The following is a 13,053-nucleotide window of genomic DNA, read 5'->3' on the forward strand; positions in this document are numbered from 1 at the left end:
GCTCAAGGCCAGGGTGTGTAAGAAAAGCAAGTTTAGTTCCAACACATTTGGCATCCAACAGGCAATAAAAAAAAAAAAGCTTTATTTTTTATATTTTAATTCTTGTAAAAATCTTTTAACACATGCAGACTAAAACCAGTGTAAGAAAGTCTCCACCATTGTTTAAACAAATAACTATACTTAAATATAAGCGTCTGCAATTGACTGGTATAAAAATAAGGTACGTTTTGCTTTTTTACAGAAATCCTGTCTCCAGTTCTCAGCTCAATAAACAATACACAGCTCTAATACATACAACGAACCTGATCATGGTTTTCCACCCCTTGGATACTGCTAAGGTATTATGTGCAAAAAGTTGGTAACAGTTCCTGTCCCAAAAGAAAAAACAAACAAAAGTCTTCCGCCCCTCTTGGCAAACGAGCCCCGGGGCCCAAGTCCCTCCAAACCTGGCAGGGGCTGTGCAGTCCCACAGTTCTGTGCCCGGGGGGCTCAGCGCCGGTGCCGCCCGTGCCCCGAGCGGCCGCTGCCGTGGTGCTTCCCCTTGTGGGAGCGCTCGAAGGAGCGGGAGCGCTCGCGCCGCTCCCGGTGGTGGCTCCGCTCGTGCCGGTGCTTCTTGGCGGCGTCCGAGTGATCCCTGGACTTGCTCTGGGAGCGGGAGCGGGATTTTTTCCGCTTGTGGCCGTGTCTGTTGGCGCCCTTGAGCTCCTCGCGGCCGTGCTTGGCCTTGAGGTGCGGGGAGCTGTGGTTGTGGTGCCGCCGGGGGCTCCCGCTGTGGCTGCGCGAGCGGCTCCGCGACCGCGAGCTGTAGGTGCCCGACAGGCTGCGCCGGTTGTTGTAGCTGCGGGAGAGGGGCAGTTAGAACGGGCCTTCCACACAGGGAAACAACAACCAAACCACAGCAAAGGGGCTGCCAAGGCACTGGGAGAAGTCAGAGGCTGTTTTTCCCATGGGGATAAGTGAGGAAGGACAGTAAATATCCCCGACGTGAAGCCTGGGATCGTGCCCCTGCCCATGGCAGAGGGTGGCACTGCATGGGCTTTACAGTCCTTCCAACCCAAACCAGTCTGGGATTCTTTTAGTTGAGCTCATTTGAAAATAAACAGCCCAAACCAAACCCAGAATGCAGCACCTTTCGAGATTTTTCCACCTTGTCAAGAATCTCCCCTCAACACCAGCTCACAAACTGCTTATTGCCCTTTTCCCTCAGTGATCTCACAGGGATACTTTGGGGAACCCTTCATTGACATCCAAGTTGGCAGCTTCCAACTTGGATATGAGCCTGAAGATTCTTCAAAAGTACGTATTTATGAAGGCAGGAGCTCTCCCTGCATCCCCCTCTTCCCACCACAGGAGAGAGGCAGAGCCCTGAAGAGCCGGGCAGAGCACCAGGGAGCACTGACACCACAAAGCTGCCACACGTCTAACTGGTCCTGTGGCACTTCTCACCCCTTCCACGGGCACTGTGTGCCCAGACTGCTCCCATTTGTGACGGGATCCTTATGGAACTGAGCATGCCAAAGCCCCCGAGCCGTGCCCCTCCTGCCCTCCCCAGAGCCCCCACTCACTGCCGCCTCGGCGTGTGCGAGCGAGACCGAGACTTTGTCCTCGACCGGGACCGGCTGCCGCTCCTGCTGCTTCGACTTCTCTTGCTTTCTTTTCTCAGGCTGGAGGGGGGCAAAAACAAACCAGGCTTGCACTTCTGAGGCACTTGTTACTCACTACTGAAGGAGCTCAGCAGTGGCTCACTGTACTTTAGTTAAAGAAAGTATTTTTACTCAAGTATTCTCTTTACCAGGAGAGGTTTTACCTACCCATTGTAAGGGCTCTTGGAGGTTTGCTGCCTCTCCTCTGGCTCCTTTTTAATGGTTTTGGTATTCACAGACACTGGTGATTTCTCTTCAGCTTTTACTTCTCTTGGGGAAGCTGAGAATTAAATTTAAATTCAAAATTAGCTACTTATTCATCCTTTGTCATGAACATACTGTACATCCCTTTAACACCTGTACCAGTATCTGCACTAAATGTAGATACAAACTCAGTAGCTACTATTTCATTCCATCTTTCCATTTCTAGTTCGTTCCTGCAGCAGGATGTTCACGGGGAGACCTATAATGTGAAGCCAAGTGACAGCAGAGGAGGAAGAGCACTGTGACTCCACACCACACAGCCAGGCTCACCTTCATCCACCAGGGGCCAAAAGGCACAAAATAAAAGCTGCCCTTATGGCCCACAGATACAGAGCTTGTTACTTGGACAATAATGTCCAACGCTACAGAAAGGATTAAGACTGAACAGCAAACTGCAGCTAAGTGTGTTTAGCCCATAAGTGACTGTCTTTACAGAGATGGATTCACCTCCCATGGAAGGGCTGCTAAGCCCAAAAGAGCTCCTGCTTTCCAACACCCCCAGCCTTGGCTCCCACCTCACATTCTTTGTCCATGAGAAATTCACACTTGCCAGGTCAAACCCTCTGAAAACTCCGACTCTTCAGAAGGAACTGTGACAGTGCTGCTCCTCACAACACATGCCCAAGCTTCTGCAGGGCCACAGGCAGACCAGGCCCTGAGCCTTCTGCCTCACCACCAGCACTGGGTCAAGGCCTGTGAGGGCCTTTGAACCCCCCTGGCAGTTCATAGCTCAAAAGCAGCAGCAGGGAGAGGTGAAAGCACCAAGACAAACCATCAGACTTCTGACAGACAGGCTGGTTCAAAATAGGTGATACAGTTTATTCCCTCTGGTGCCAAGACTGTGCTGTGCCTCTCCCTCCTCCATTTCCTGACCACCAGCTGCCTGCCTTCACCACACTGAACAGTTGCCAAGTGCATTAAAAAAGGCAGAGAAAGCCATTTTCAGAGACACCTGCAGCAAAAGGAGCCATGAAGGCCATTGCAACATCCCCCAAACTGAATCCAGAGTCTCTCCTCACACCACGTAACACACACCACCTCCTGTCTCACGAAGGGTGCATGTCATTAATACATCACTCTCCCATCTGTGGAAGTATGGAGTATCCCTTTTCCCTAAAATCTGTTATTTCAAGGTCTTGAAACTGGTTTTAAAATTTATGTTTAAAAAAAAAAAAAAAAAAAGAAACATTTGCCTTGCTGCTTAGTTCTGTGAGGGAGCCTAAACTGTCTCAGCAGTTCAAGAAGCAAACCTGCCTTTTTTTTTTTAACTACCCTGGGACACAGATTTAGTTACTTATCAAACAGTGTTATGCAAGTTTCTATTCAGAAAACAAACTTACATGGTTTGGATGCAGGAGAAAAGCCACCCAGTGTTGAGAGTGCTGGAGTTCCATCTGGATTTAAACCTTTTGCCTTCAGTTTAGCTTCCTGTAGTGCCATTTTCCTCTTTTCTACTTCTTTATCCAGAAACTCATAATTGGGCTGTGGAAGTAACAATGAGGTAAGAGGCTGAGCTAATGCAATTCGTATTTTCGTCTCATTTCTGAAAAATACTCAGTTGGCTTTAACAATCTGTCCAGTAATGGGGGTAATTTCCAAAATTTGTTCTCACACCCTCCTCACGGGAGCCTTTCCCATTAGTAGATCTGTATTCCAGCATTCCCAAACTTTTGGAGAGCCATAACTCAGCTCAAGCTGCACTGAGCACAGAGCAGGAAAACTGAACACCTCAAACTTACCTTTTTTCTGGTATAAAGCTTGAGAGTGGTCAGGCAGATCTCCTGAATCTCCTCTTCCGTGGTGCCAAAGAGCAAGAACCAGTGAGGGCGAGTGGGCAGCGGAATCTGAAACCCAAACAACCAGCAACAGGGATTACAGCCCAGGCTTTTGTTTTCAATGTCTGCATGAATTCTGTTGAAAGCAGCCCCCTGGCAATGCGAGGCAGTGCTCACCTGCAGGGCCCTGGCAGCCAGGTAAATGCAAGCACACGCGATGGTCTCGGGCTGAAAGCGAACAAACACGTTTGTCCGAAGGCTGTCGTTCATGTAATTCCTAAAAACACACAGCATGAAAGGTTGGATCTCTGGTTTACTTTTTATATATTTTTTTTTTTAAGAGGATAACAATACTGGAGACTCAATTGACTTTATTATTTTTTCTGTTATGATGTTAAACATTTGGTTTCTGTGGAACTGTGGTATTTGGTGTTGACGTGTCACTTTGTAACAGTCTGCACCTTGGCACTGTTTGAAACCCCAGTGCAACAACGTGTAGTAGCAAATGCCAGCAGCATTTCATGGCTGCTTCTTTATGGGTTCGGTTATCCCAAAATGTCCAGAGCTCACAACCTTACAAGTACTTTGCATCTGTCCAGCTGTTTGCCTCAGACACCAGTGGTGCTGCATTTAAAAACCAATTTAAAACCCAGGTGCAAGCAGGAAAGCACAGTGTATTTGCAACCTACCATCTTCCAGAGGCAACCTAGGCAGTTCATAAAACACTGACTGCACTTAAGTTTTGTGTGCCTCGAGTCCCACTAACTTCATCCAGAGAGAGGCATCCCATTAGCTCACTGAGTGTAGGAAAGAGACCTGTGAGTTAGTCAGGGCCCCCACTCCCCTGAGCTCCTGGTCTGGCACAGGGGGGGCACTACCAAGCAACACATGCTGGGAGATACAATAACAGCAGAGACCTCCATGGATTTCTAAGTTCCCAAGCTATGGGAGAGAGAGGCACAGCAGTTCAGTCAGCATTGACTCTCCAACCCCCATGCCCAGTATGGCTCTACGTGAACATGCTGCATGCACCGAAATCCTCTCTGGAACTCAAGTTTAGCCAAATGAACTAAGTAACCGTTGGCAGATTGTCCCCCGCGTGTCCTTTAAACACTACAGCATACAGCAGGTAGGAACAAAGACATTCAGAGACAGTTGTAACAGTTACTTCTGGAAACAAATATACAAATCCTTGGCACCCCTCCGCACTCGGAGGTGCTGCCCGCTGGATCACGGCAGTGAGTCTCGGATGAGAGCTTGCACTGGCTTGGCTGGAGAGAAGGGCAGCCAAACCGGCCATCCCCAGGTCAGGGCTGAGGTGCAGAGGGCAGAGCTCTATGACTTACCATCAGGGACTACCCTTCAATCAAAGAGTAGAAAAAAGAACAAAGTTAAATTGAGTCCTCCATGACTGCGCTGCAATCAAGCCATGAAAATAGTGAGCAGAAACAAGCACCACAATGTTTTCAAAGCGTGTGTTTGGGTAGGAACTTACAGCTCATTGCTTTGCATAGGGATCATCAGGCTTGTTATTTCTGCTACTATTTTCCTGGCTAGGAAAAGAATGGAAAATAACTTACCAGGCTGTCTGTACCAGGGTTTGATTACGTTCACATTCTAGGACTTGTAAATACATAACAATGATCTGAGAAATAAGGGGGGGAAGAGAAAAAAGACTCGGTTTTAACACATAAAGCAAGATGAAGTAAATATGCATGTGAATATATATTTTTAAAATCAAACAGTACTCCCAAACAATGGGGGTTCCTTTTCTAAGCACACACTGTAAGCTTTCATGCCACAGAATATGCTGAGTTGGAAGGGACCCACAAGGATCACTGAGTCCAACTCTCAGCCCTGCCCAGGACCATCCCCAAGAGTCTTCCCATCATGTTCAGACAACTGGTTAAGATTTCTCAAAATCAGCCACCACCTTTAACCCTTCCCAAGGCAGCAATTTCAACCCAAGTCAATATGACTGTTTGCCCGAGTACTCTGGCAAAAACATTAATAACAACTACAGAGGGATAAAGAGAAGAATGCAGGTCATTCTGACACCTGTGTTTCTCGTTCCACAGCTCACAGTGATGCCATCAAGGTAGAGTAATAGATACAATTAGATTACTTTTGAGAACTCACCTTATGAGGATGCTTGACATGAACACAAAATCCCAACTCCTTCAGTACCCTCCTTTCTGCTTTGATTACTTGATTTTTGGTGTTTATGTAGTTCTGATCAAGTATCAGGGGGCTTGGAGTCCTATAGTTTGCAAGAAATAAAATCAAAACTGTTTTGCATATCCAAAAATAACGGCAACTCTGTTTTCCCTTCCAACCAACTAATGGCAACAGAAACCGGTTTTCAACTCCTGCAAGCAAGTTTAAGCATTAATCTTGTGCTGTCCAAGTTTAGATAAACTAGTTTAGTTGCTGCTTTTGACTAGCTACAGATTAGATGGCTGAGATAAAAAATAGCCTTCTGCTGCTGTGTATGCAAACTACACTGCTCCAGCTGCTGGGAGGAGCTGCTTGGCAGGAAGGATCCCAAAGAACCTTCCTCTCCATGGCAGAGGTGGGGGAAGGAATGTGACACAACTGCCTTTGCCAGGCAGGACTTCAAAGCAGAAGTAAGGCAGAACAGGGTTTTTCCTAATTAATACTGAAGTAGCAACTTGTGCTTTAGAAATTGCAGTTTCCTACAAACAGAAGAGAAGATTATTCAGCCCTCAGAGAACAAGGCAGCCCTGGCTCTGTGGTGTGTGAAAAGCTGAGTAAAGCACAGAATTTCCTCTCTGAAGGGTGACAGATCTCCCTGCACCCCTCACCAGTAGGTACCATGGATATCCCTGCTGCTGTTTGCATTTCCAAAACAAGAGCTCACTCCACAAAAAGATTTCAAACTCTAGCACTGTCTAGTCCTAATTCCTTTCAAATCCAACACCTGAACTCTCCAAAGCACCTTGACCTCGAATGACTTGCTGTGCACTTCATGCACAAGTGTCACGCTCCATTTCATATTCTTTGCTTTGCCCGTGCTTAGACTTGACCTTTCAACATTCCACTCTGGATATTTGAATCCATTTCCTCCTGAAGACAGATCAGCTTTTTCCCTGTAATGTCTCACACATTCCATGTGCTTTCCAAAGCAGAAAAATGTTTTCAGAGCTCCTTATGCTCCAATAAACCACAGTCTGTGTATACGATACACCCATCACATTACCTTCGAAAGAAAAAAAAAAAAGTAATGCAAAGTGGATTCAAAATACAGCTTTTGTTGTATCAGGCAAAATATTTCGCTGCTAAGTTGCAAATTCCATGAGTGGATCTCACTTCTCTTCCCTGACAGGTCACAGAGCACATAAAACACTCCAAACCAAGGTTCTCACCCCAGATGAAAAAGGGTTGATTTAATTACAAGGCCGGACAAGGAGCTTCCCAACTTCCATAATCCAGTTTATGGCATGACTCCTGCAGTCACCTGGACAGCTCCTGGTTGTCATTGGCAAAGGACACAGCAAACCATCCACTTCCCCAAGAAAAGCACAATGTTGTACAATTTGAAGCACAAGCTCCCCTCTCTTCCCAAGGGGCCGAGAAGCAGCTCCCAGCTCTGGAAGGAACTACTGCAGCTTTTTGGTGCCAGGAAGGACCTACAGCTCCAGCACCAGCCTTACTCTTCCTGTTTGCTAAGAAATGCCAAGTTTTCCACTTACATGAAGGTAACTTCTCTAGTTAAGCGTTACTCTCACTCAGCAGGGCAACGTTACAGTTTGCCACTTCAGCTACTCCAAATAAATCCAGTCAGAATAGGGGGAGTTTTTTGTTCTGAGGGTTTTTTTGGCTGGTTATTTTGTTTCCTCCCCCCCCCATAAATTAACTGGAAAGCAAGAACTTTTCAAGCTTATTTAAGGCAACTTCAGTGAGAGGTTGATGTTATCTGAACAGTCCAGCAGGTTGAACACAGTGCTCTGGAGGGAGAATGGGAAAACCAAGCTCAAGTTCTTTCAATCAGTGAAACTGAGTCACTTCCAATTCATTCCAATCAATTACACTGGGGTTTATAACAATATTTCCTCCAGTATTGCTCTCCACAATTTTATCCAGAGATCACTGGCACTAACAGGATCTGCAAAGCATCATCCAGAGCGAGTTCAGGTGCCCTGGCTCAGTTTAGCAGAACACTTCCTCAGAGGTGGGACACCTTGGATCATGGATTTAAGGTAGCCATGACTTCCAGTCTATCAGAAACATCACCAGTGGGACAACACGGCTGCACAGGATCCTCCACCACCCCACGTTCCACATGGCCCTGCATTCCCAGACAGCTGTGTAAGGAAGTTAAGGCAGCTCCAGGGGCAGCAGGACAGACGTGAGCCTCACTGTATGTTAATTTTTCACTGTCCTTCCCCAGGGCCACGGGATCACCCTTAGCACATGTTCCACAGGCAAGTGACAGGAAACCCAACAGCCCAAGTGGGCTTTGCTTTGCTCTGGTGTCCCACGTTACTCAGGTCACAAATTCCACAGACCTACAGCTCTAAGGAAGCCACGAAAAACATCAGTTTGTCCAGGTAGTGTTTCCAGAAATAAAGACTTTTATCCACTTATGGAAAAATAAAAATCTGCAGCGATTTAAGTGCTTTACTGCACTTTATTACTGGCAAAGTCAACTTCTCCACCGTATTAAGATTCACCAGTATAGCACTTTTGGCATGAGCTCTGAAGTGGTGGTAAACAATTTACAAGGTGGAAACTTCAGACACTTCCCTTTGGAAAATTTTTTTGCTTTCTACTAAATAAAAAGAGGAACTTTGCTACTGCATTTGCTGCACTTAGTTCTCAGTCCAAGAATTATTTTAGGTCCAAGTAACAAACCAGAGAAAAGTAACTTATAACCTTATGTATAAAATATATAAATCGTGACCTTCAAGCCCTGGATAGCCAAGGAATATTTCAAATTCTTACTCTGAGTCTGTTTTACAGCACTAGAGCTCCAGGCAAGACTTTATCATTAACAACAGAGCACACAGTGTCCCCTCTGGGGAGCCAATCCAACACTCGGATGCAACGCTTGATTGGGATTAAGATTGTGTAACAACCCAACAGATTAACACACTCTGTAATGTGCTTGTAACAACAAATAAATTACAAATACCCGTTTTTATAAATCGCTCTGACAAATGAGACCTAAGTTCTCAACACAGCTGCAACTTCACTGGATGTAATATTAAACTTTGATGTCTTTGGGATGACTAATCCATTGGAGGAACAGTGCCCTGCGTGTAATTATGGCCACATGGAGCAAAGTACTTCTGACAAGTACAGCACAACAGCGGCGTCTCGTTTCACAGACCGGAGCTCTGTTAAGCTGGTCAGTATAAAAACACGAGTTCTGTTTGTCTCCAAGGTCATAAATCCAAGCAGCACAGACTTGCAGGGCAGTTTGAAGAGCACTAAGTGTGTAACATTAATGCAGCCACTTCCAAACCCACTGCAGGGACCCGTGTCCTGCACCTGAGCGTCTCAAAGCACCCCGTGTGAGGTTACAGCACGACACCAGTCACATTTGGTTCCAGTCTCAGGACTTTCTGCAGCTTTCAAGCACATTTAGAAAAAATAAAAGCAACTTCAAGCTACATTCTACAAGATAAACAACAGTTGCACTTTGCTCAGAACACATGTTTCGGCACACAGTTATTTAAAAGCAGTTTTTCCACAGTACGAGCTTTTCTCCATGCACACAAACATTTTACATGCAGTTCTACATCACATTTGCTCGTCAGAAATTCAAAAGAAAATATGCTTGTCCAAAACACTTATTTAGCTTTTTCTTACTTCTCAGCATTAGAAATACCACCTCTAGTTGACTACATGTCTCATAAAAAGAAAATTCCAATGCAATTCCCAGTTCTGCAAACAGGTACATAGAAGGGACTGCTTACATCGTAATTGGTGTAAATTTACAAATTCAAGATTTCTGTATCCTTGTTTTACTATGAATTCAAACTGCAATTATACAGAGCCAGAAAGTGGAACTAAGAACCCAAAACTGGTTAAGAAAGAAAGCAAAGCCTACCCAAACTACCCCAGATGTGTGTGCGGGTTAAGAGCTTCAGTTAACAGAAAAACTAGACTAGAAAAGAAAGTACAGCAGCCTGAGTGTTTCAGTTCTGGGTTGTGTGTGAGAAACTAACTACAGCCTAAATGTTAGCTTCAGTAAAAAAATTAAAAAAAAAAAAAAAAAAGGTTAAGCTAGTATTCTAAAAACCTGGACAGCAAAGAAAAAAGCTTATAACAAGATACAGGAGTTTCTTCCAAATGGTTCACCAGCGGCCAACCTGTTAGTCCCCCGGTTCCAGTGACCTATTCTCAGAGCACTGGCTTCTCCTTGGGGATTTTCGATACTTCACTCACTGTTGCCATGACGACAGCTTCATCTTTATGTACCACTCCACATCACCCAGGCTTTGGTAAATGTAGCTGGTCGCTGTATAGTCGGTTGCAAGGGAAAAAAGAGTTGAAGTTAATAACGTGTACAGGTGATGGAACTGTCAGCTTGTAAAAAGCACAGAAAAACGTTTACATCCTGCTTGCTAAAAACAAAAAAAAAAAAAGGGGGGGTGTGCAAGTCTGAATGTCAGACTGCAGCGTTTTAAGGTTCGTTTCATGCAGATTCACTCAGAATCGCAGAGCAACAATACCCATTTCTCCCGAAAATAATGGGTAGCAGTGCACGAGTTCTCTGGACATGATGCACTTTAGACACCATGTAACATGCACAAGGTGGGATTTGGAACAGGCTAGCTGGAAAGATTTAAATTCACAGGTTAAGTTCAGTTTCTCTGATCCTTCACACAGCACAAAGAAACAGCTAATTCATATTCTCATTGCAGAGACAAGCAAGGCATATGATTAATTAACCTTCACTGCCTGGATCGAGGCCAAAACATTACTAATCACTGAACCTGCTCCAATAATTCCAATACCAGACTCCCTTATCAGAACTGTGGAAGACAGTCCCACTGAACTCACACCCCACACCACTTCTCACAATTCCCTCAGGGCTGTAACAACCTAAACACCAAAACCAACAAAGCTCAGTCTCAAAGTGTAACACTGCCCCTTTCTTCTTGGATCTACAACTAACTTGGGAAAAATGAGCACGAGGCAGTACAAGCCAAAGCTTTGGCTGCAACAGAAGCATAACCAGATAAAGACACCAACAAAGAGCTGGTTTCCCTAAGGGATTTCTACTCTGTTTCTCAGAAAATGTTACACCACACGGAAGGTTCAATTCCTGCTGTACCCTGGTGACACAGGGCAGAGAAATAAAGTGTGAATTTAATAATCCAGCCAAAACCAAAATCCTCTTGTAACTACAGAGTTCCTTAAACTTTGGGCAATCAGCCACCAAAAGCAAAGCTGAAGCCTCCAATCCCAGACTATAACTCTGCTGCCCGACAGAACTAAGGAGATTTTGTGTTTAACAGCAACTTAGGGAACTCCTCCAACCACTCCTTGTTCCTCTCACTACCTTGTTATCTGCTTTACTCAAGAGCAAACATTGTTCTACACACAGAAAGCAGCACTGGTCTCTCACAGCTCTGCAACACCTGCCCCTGCCCAGGCACCAGGACAACACCACTCCCACGTTGTGCATTAGAGATGCTAAAGATGCCTCCAGCCTCCCAGACTCGGTTACACACTGCTCCTCATTAAAGCTGCACACACTACAGGCCAAGCCAGACCTTATTCCAGGTATCTTCTACAATGGCTTTTTTTCTAGAAGATAATTACTGCCATCACCGAAAATTCGACTTTTTTTCTTAACTGATGCTTAATTGGCACCAAAACCACACTAGAGATCACACACCAATGACAGAAAAGCATTAACACTACTGAATATGGCTAAAAATCTGGAGAATACACAGCAATCCACTCCTGGCTACTCACACCTAAGACTACCTTTCAATAATTGCAAGACAACAAAAATATCAATCAACCAACCAAAAGCTACAACCATGAGCCTAAAACTAGGACCAATACTCGTGACTTGCAGCCAAATAAGGAACAGAAATGGGTCTACCAAGTGAACAAAAGCAGAAGAAGTCGGGATTGCACTGTACTGCCTACAGAGCAGCCAACGAGCACTCCCTTCCCAACTTTAGGTCGTTGAACTTAGCCTGGAAAAATACTGTGAATCGAACACTGCAATACATTAGCGGTAACAGCTGTTTACGTTCGTAACGAAGCTGATCTTACCTTTTTGCTCTTAACTGTCGCAAGTGATGGAACACGTTGATCACGTCCCTTATCCGACGAGGCGCCTCCTCGATTTTGGACGCGAGATTGATGCAGGCCATGGCAACAATCTGAAAGAAAGGCCCGTTTCCGTTAAGAAAACAATATTTAACCCCGCTAAGGCTAAAATTACACAAGTAAGAAGCAAACCCGCGAGGCCCGAGGCGAGCAGCCCGTCCCACACAACCCCCCCGGCCTCGGTGCCCCGCGCCGCACTCACCTCAAAGCTGTGCTTGACGAACGACTTGGAGTAGAAGAAGCGATGGAACAGCACCTGCCCGGTCGCCATGGCCACCTGTGAGGGCAGAGGGAGGCGCAGAGGGAGCCGATCAGTGCCCGGCCCGGCCGCCGCCATTTTGTGCGGCCCCGCCGCCCCCCCGCCCTTCCCGCCGCCACAATGGCGCCGCCCGCCCTGCCCTTCCCTTCCCTCTTTCCTTCCCTCCCGCTGGAAGTGCCCGGAGGCCCCACCTGCGGCAGCCGCAGCAGGATGCCGGCCGCCTGGATGAGCTCGCAGCCCAGGATGCGCAGGTCGGTCTCGCACTGCAGGTCCAGCCCGTCCTGCATGGAGGGGGTGGGCGAGAGCCGCTCCTCGGGGATCAGCGAGTGGTCGATGGTGAGCGACACCTCGGAGTAGAGGCGGTCTCCGATGAGGATGCCGGCGGGCGCGGGGGGCGGCGGGTTGGGGGCGGCGGGCGCGGCGGCGGCGGGGTGCGCGGCGGCCATGGCGCAGCGGTGGCGGCGGGGCCGGCTCTGCTCGGCGGGGCGGCCGCGCGCGGACTGCGGGCACCCCGTGACGCGTCCGCAGCGCCGCCCGCGCGGGGACTCACGGGAAAAAAGAGTCCGCGCCGCACGCCCCGCCCCCCGCGGGGGACGGGAACCGGGAATGGGGATAGGGATGGGATCGGGAGTGGGGATGGGAGCCGGAATAGGAACCGGGAACGGGAAACTGGAACTCGGAGAGGGAACGGGAATGGGAACCGGGAAAGAGAATGGGGACCGGGAATGGGACAGGAACAGAGGATGGGAATGGGAACCGGGAAAGAGACAGGAACAGGGAAAGGACTGGGACA

The 13,053-nt window shown here is 47.1% G+C and overlaps 1 protein-coding gene across 2 annotated transcripts; it reads right to left on the reverse strand.

Annotated features, from left to right (window-relative positions):
* Positions 1–9: 9 nt before the first annotated feature.
* On the reverse strand, positions 10–12,653 carry CCNL1 (cyclin L1). Of its 2 annotated transcripts, XM_017831389.1 has the most exons (11): positions 12,452–12,653; positions 12,204–12,278; positions 11,945–12,054; positions 5,822–5,942; positions 5,263–5,327; positions 3,860–3,959; positions 3,647–3,751; positions 3,248–3,389; positions 1,812–1,923; positions 1,566–1,664; positions 10–838 (listed from the first exon to the last, which is right to left on the reverse strand). In XM_017831389.1, the coding sequence occupies exons 1-11, from the start codon at positions 12,545–12,547 to the stop codon at positions 490–492; spliced, it is 1,374 nt and encodes a 457-aa protein (XP_017686878.1). In that variant the 5' UTR covers positions 12,548–12,653; the 3' UTR covers positions 10–489. The 2 variants fall into 2 exon arrangements, with proteins under 2 accessions (XP_017686878.1, XP_017686880.1); XM_017831391.1 differs by lacking the exons at positions 12,204–12,278; positions 12,452–12,653 and adding an exon at positions 10,097–10,169.
* Positions 12,654–13,053: the final 400 nt, after the last annotated feature.

The sequence above is a fragment of the Lepidothrix coronata genome, unplaced genomic scaffold (assembly GCF_001604755.1).
Source record: "Lepidothrix coronata isolate B3197 unplaced genomic scaffold, Lepidothrix_coronata-1.0 Scaffold190, whole genome shotgun sequence".
Lineage (NCBI taxonomy): Eukaryota > Metazoa > Chordata > Aves > Passeriformes > Pipridae > Lepidothrix > Lepidothrix coronata.